The 6,229-nt window shown below is 30.0% G+C and overlaps 1 protein-coding gene across 1 annotated transcript; it reads left to right on the forward strand.

Annotated features, from left to right (window-relative positions):
- The first annotated feature begins 4,058 nt into the window (after positions 1–4,058).
- LOC119676052 lies at positions 4,059–4,941 on the forward strand. The gene is made up of 2 exons (XM_038087276.1): positions 4,059–4,206; positions 4,337–4,941. The coding sequence occupies exons 1-2, from the start codon at positions 4,059–4,061 to the stop codon at positions 4,939–4,941; spliced, it is 753 nt and encodes a 250-aa protein (XP_037943204.1).
- Positions 4,942–6,229: the final 1,288 nt, after the last annotated feature.

Genomic DNA, 6,229 nt, shown 5'->3' on the forward strand with positions numbered 1-6,229 from the left:
TCAGTCGAAACCTACAAAATAATTATATTGAAATTCATCATCTGTCTGTGTAAGCGGAAAACCAATCAGCGCTGTCAACACCAAAATTATTTAATTTCATGAAGATTTCACCGCTTGAAATACTTTCAGCGAATTTTTTCACAGTAAATTGTGTAGCCTGTAACCTCAGATATTAAAAATTTAAATTTTAAATTTTTGATTGCATATTAATATCTTAAATAATCTTCCATTAAAATCACTATCAATTTTTTTATTTTATTGGACTGAAATTGAACACAAATTGTCTTTATAATTATTTTTCAAGAAATATAATGTTAGACTAAACAATATCAAAGAAATTGTGGCATATCAATTTCCTAATGAATTAAAAAATTATAGAAATATTGCCAATAATTCCAGAGTGATGCTTAACTTAACATATAATTAGTTAATCTAATTAATAAGGTTCGCTGATAGCGATAGTGCTAGAAAATAATGTTTTCGAAGTCTTGAAGAGAATTTCCAAGTTTCCTTGGTGTATTTATCTATTCAATTGAAATCCACTGATTTACATACTTATGCTAACACTTAGTGAAAAATAAATTTTAATTTAAATTACCGTTTTAAAGTAAAATATTAATTTCACTATCTGTATAGATATATACCTAGTCGCCTTTCAGGCGTGAACCTCTGTTTAACGAATAGCAATGCGACTGCTTAACAGTGTAGTGTGACACATTCTCCTATCTTATCTGCTTATGTGTCCAGTGTCAATGAATATCACATTGATAAGGAGAAGGTCCATAGTGTTTTTCAAAGGATATTAATAGGTTGTGAATACAGCTTATTTGGGTTCAGGTTAACTTAGGATAATCTAAGCACTATTTGCTCTAAGTCTAGGTTAATTAGATTATCCTAAACGAATAGAGATAATAATGCTTAGAGCAAGATGTGTCATTATTGTAATATAAATAATATATAAATAATCAAGCAAATCAAAATTAGTATATATTTGCAACCATACGTATTTGAAAAACTTAAATTTTTCAAAATTTAAACATTTAATTTAAAACAAAAGCAAAATGCTTTACGGATAGTGGTATTTGAAAGCCAATATGTGTGGATGTCACATATTGTATTAGTAACAAAACCAGTTGACTCTCTTAGTATTTGTAAATTGTTGTTGTTTAATATCCACTGCCGATTCACAAAAGCGTACTTCATAGATTTTCTCTAAAATCGACTTGAAGATTGTCCTCCAAATGGAGTTAGATGAGGAAGCGTTAAAAGTTTTAATGGTCTATCTCCCACTTAGGCTTTTCAGTGTCATCACTTGGCTTATAGAACTTATATATTACCATAATGCTCTATATTTTAACGCTCTATGGTCTATATTAGGACTGTCCTATGCACGGCCCAAAGGTTGCATGCGGCCTGTGCCTTATATTTGTGCGGCCCACGACATGTTTCTAATCCACCATAATTACGTTAATTTTCCTTTAGTATATTTTAGTAATGTCAGTATTTCATTTAAATGGTATCACATATAAATGTAACATTATAACATTATTATTGTAATACAACATTATCACCGTGTTTTTATTTTATTCCAAATAAATAATGAAAATTTTTATTTTTTTCCTCCAATCTACGTATACTGGGATTTGTATTGGCTCGCGATCGAATCTGGTCTGGATAGCTCTGTTCTATATATTTACAGTAACTTATGAAAGGTATAGAAGGAAGCGTCAATTATATTTATGACATGATAATCGTTGCGGAAATTATCACTGATTTCGCAAGTAGGTTGGCTTCTTAAAGGGGGTGTGGTGGTATTGTATTTAAAACCCAAACTTACGCGACCAGAATGATTGTGTTCATTTAAAATCATTCGATGTAAAATTGCATTTTCCAAACGGTTACTGTGACTCAAAATCACCAGAGGTGTTGGATAGGCTTTGCTCCTTACCAAGGAGGAAATTGTATCCAAATACATAACTTCAACTGGTACTGGCGGAGTTCCTCGGAGTTACAATGGGGCGGCCATCGGCGCAATATACTAATGCGTGGATGAAGAACACCGTAGTGTTAAGCCTTCACGGCAAGTATTCACGTAAAATTCTGGAGCTTGATGCTGCTGACATACGCCTTCAACAAAGGGATAAAATTTTGCACTCCTGATAAAAAATAAAATAAAAAATAATATCTCCTAATAAAATATAAAAAATAGTAATATAAATTTAATATATATTTAATTGTACTCTATGCATCCTTTTACGTGATATGTTATTGCCATATACTGTCATATTTATATGTTAATTAATTATGTTAAGGCTAGTTGAGTCAGTGCACCTGAGCACTTTTACTCTCTATTAACTGCGAGGTTTCTTCAAAACCCCTCTTTGCGCCTTGACTAGATTATTGTTTATCACTTCATCAGACTAAGCAATAATTGACCTCAGATCTGCATACCTCCCCGAGGAGCCTGTAACCATTCTAAGATTTGATAACGCGGTGTTGGTAAGTCTGTCAGATTTCGCAAATAATTTCAGGGCTCTATCCTTTATGTATTTTTTGATGGGATCAAATAATATAATTTTTATTTATAATATAATATTTATTTTTCATATTGAAAAAAATATTAAAATATTAATATTTTATTATTATAACGAAGCCATTTTTAATAGCTCTTCGGACACGATCTTACTGTTGGGATATTACTACATTGACTATAGATTATTGATTAATTATTGTTTTTATTTTTAGAATTTTTTAAAGATTTCACTTTCTTAATTAATTTAATTAATTAAATTTTTTTATTTTTAATATTTTCATTAAATCATAAATAAGAACATGGCATAGACTTTTTGCTTAAAACATGATTTGAATAAGATTCTGTGTTCCTCCGCTATATGTTTTTAATGTATATCTATATATATTAGTATGTTGTTAATATACATCCATATATATTAGCATGTTGTTAATATGCATCCATATATATTAGCATGTTGTTAATATATAAAACATATGATTTAGATATAATATTCTGTGTTCTTCTATACATATATATCTATGAATATATATCTACATATATTAATATGTTGTTAATATACATTTATATATATTAGCATGTTGTTAATATATATATATATATCTACTTTAACGTAATTATTCCTCTCAATTGGTAGTTTAAAATCCATTTGGTGGTTGCATTATTAATAACCAAAATATTTGCAATCAATCCGACTTCAATTAACTTGAGCAATCCGACCAGCACTTTGTATCTTAACGACTTTTAATCTGCCATTTACAGATCAAAACAATCGAGTCCTTTATGACTGGCGCTACAACACTCACGGCATTAATTCCTTCACTTCTGTAAAATTGGTTCAGGTCAAGTGTCGCTTGTGTACTGGCGAGTTGACAATTGTATGTGTTTATATACCTGTTCGGTAAAAGTAATGCCGTGCATTGATAAAAACCGCTTAACCCTCATTAAAAATACTGCAATAAAGCAGCCGAAGAGACAAGAGACGCGAATATTGTACACACACTTTACGCAGTTAGCCTGGCGGATGGGTACGTTTGGTCGAGCCTGACTGATGGTTACCTGTAGCTATTGCACGAAGACTGCAATCTATAAAAATATTAATATTTACTTGCAGCATTTAATTGCCTTGAAACGGATTTGTTTAGCGAAAAGTGAGTAAAAGTGATTCGGGATACGGGATACAATTTAGCAATTCACGGCACTTGTCTCCTGTGTAAAATAAATTAATTTGGCTTTTGTCTGGCTGGTGAGCGCAATGATTGGCACAAGTTCGGCTACTGTTAAATGTGTACATAGACACATCTGTAAAAAAATACACTGGCGACCGACCGGCCGGACGCGTAATTAGCGGACTTAGCTGTATGTGCAAAATAGTTGAGCATAATTCTTCAGAACATCGAACGGGTATAAAACATACCGTTGATAGAATTTGGACATCAGTTCAAAATTGACTATCGCAGAAGTAACAACTTCGAAGATTTAAAAATTTTCAACAATGCTAAATACGTATATCTTCATTATTTTATTAATGTGCTTAGCGCACTCTGCAGTTGGATTATATATAAAACCAACTGTAAATAAAAACGCTGCTAAACAACCGGAAATTAAAACTGAAAATGAGGATACCGACGAATGGAAAAGTATTCAACAAATGCTCGGATTACCACAAGATAAAGGTAAGCTTTGTATAATTAAAAAGTTTTGTCATACTTCATAGTTAATATTTAAACAATTAGAATTTTTATTTTTCTTATAAATCAATATAATATATAAATAAACTAATAAATTATTTCTTATTATTTACAGTTGATTTATTAAAGTCACATGATGATCAACCAGCCATCAAGGATTTGGTGAAGCGTTATATTAATGAAAATTCAAAGTACATCACAATTCCCAACACTAAAAGCAGGACACAAGTCACAAACTCTTTTGATGATTTCTATAAATCTCTACTCAACCAATTGAAAAAGTCGAAGAGGACCTTAAAAACATCGTTAAGATTTGAGTTAGCTGATAAACCAAAAAAGGAACTAAAACGTTCGCCGAGGAAAATTGCTGTAAAAATGGTTTCTGATATGCCAACCAATGAAATTGATCAACTTTTGAAAATATTCAATAAACGACATGGAATTGACTCTGACATTGATTCCAGTGCGGAATCAAGTGATCAAGATGATTATATGGATTATAAAGATCATGCATTGCCATTGTCCTCCGGTAAGGATAGTGATTATATGTATGAAAATTTGTATGAAGATCAAGGAGACTTGGGCGTTCCAGCTAAAACCCATCACAATACTGAATTTGGTTCCTTCCAAGATCTAATTATGCAAGCAGCACGTAATCAATGGCAGCGGGATGTCGAAGAATCAAAACTTCATCAAGAAACCAACAAACATTTTATATAAAATTTATATTTAAATAATTTCGTTTATAATTTGTGCAATATTTTAATCTGTAAATTCCAACACTAGCTTCCTTTTGAAGCGTTAATCGTTTCTTTAATTTAAGACTTAGTTTTAAGGATATTTCGTATGAGTAGTCATACAAAATAGTCAATAGTAAAAATTGTATATAGATAATTTAGATTATAGTGAATCATTGTTATTAAGAAAATATTAAAAATAAAAAAAAAAAAACATAATTATTATTAATCACTTTATTATGTTGGCAACGAACCGATATTTGGTAATAACACTTTTATTATAATAATAATTATTATTAATAATATGTTATCAATTGATGTTCAGTTATATTATTTTATGATAATAAAATAATAATAAAACTTGTGTGCTTCCAACAAGTTTTAATTCAAAGCTATCAGTACATACTAGTTGGAGGCCTGATGGGAAAAGAGGATAATATAATCAGAAGAAGTATATACTAGTATATAAATTCATTGTAAAGAAGCCGTTCCACATTCGTTATTACCGATTTTAGAGTAATAAATTATATATTTTAGTAAAATTAAATTAGAGAGTAAAATTTAGATATAATATTTTTCTATTTTCTGAGATATGAGTATGAAGTGTTATAGGAGAGAAATTAAAGATGGGTATTATTAGCATTCATTTTTATCAGTCAATATAGGTGAATGGCTTAAATCCGATTAATGTTAAAACTCCTACATACTTTGTTTTATATTAGTTGTTTTAGAAAAGTTTATATTTTATTTCATTATAATGTCTTAGTTACTATGAATTTATTTAAATTAAATTAAAACGTAACGCAGTCAAATGCAGTCACTTAAATTAATTTTGTAATTTAAAACTCATATGTCGAAGAAGTTTAAATACATATTGTACCTATATTAATCATAATGATAAGCAGACAGAATAATCACTCGTTCAGGAGCATTGACACCCCAATTTCACGGATAGGTTTACTTTGTCACAAAATGCAGAAGACGTGCCACTCCTGTTTTTAGCTGGAGTAGACTGAAGATCAGTCAAGTTTCTATATAAGCATATAGCTATATTATTACTGTTAAGCACAAATTTTTCCCATAGTCATAGTACTCAATTCCATTGGAAGCCATATAACCTATTAATTACTATTTTACTACAAATAAAAAACTTTTCTCTCCTTCAATTCAGCATTTTCAGAATTTCTTTTTTAATTTTTTTCACAACAGTGGCAGGAATCAGTTAAGGAAATATGAAATCTCTTAATTGAGAATAACCTGAATCCCTACTG

This window comes from Teleopsis dalmanni, chromosome 2 (assembly GCF_002237135.1).
Source record: "Teleopsis dalmanni isolate 2A chromosome 2, ASM223713v2, whole genome shotgun sequence".
Taxonomy (NCBI): Eukaryota; Metazoa; Arthropoda; class Insecta; order Diptera; family Diopsidae; genus Teleopsis; species Teleopsis dalmanni.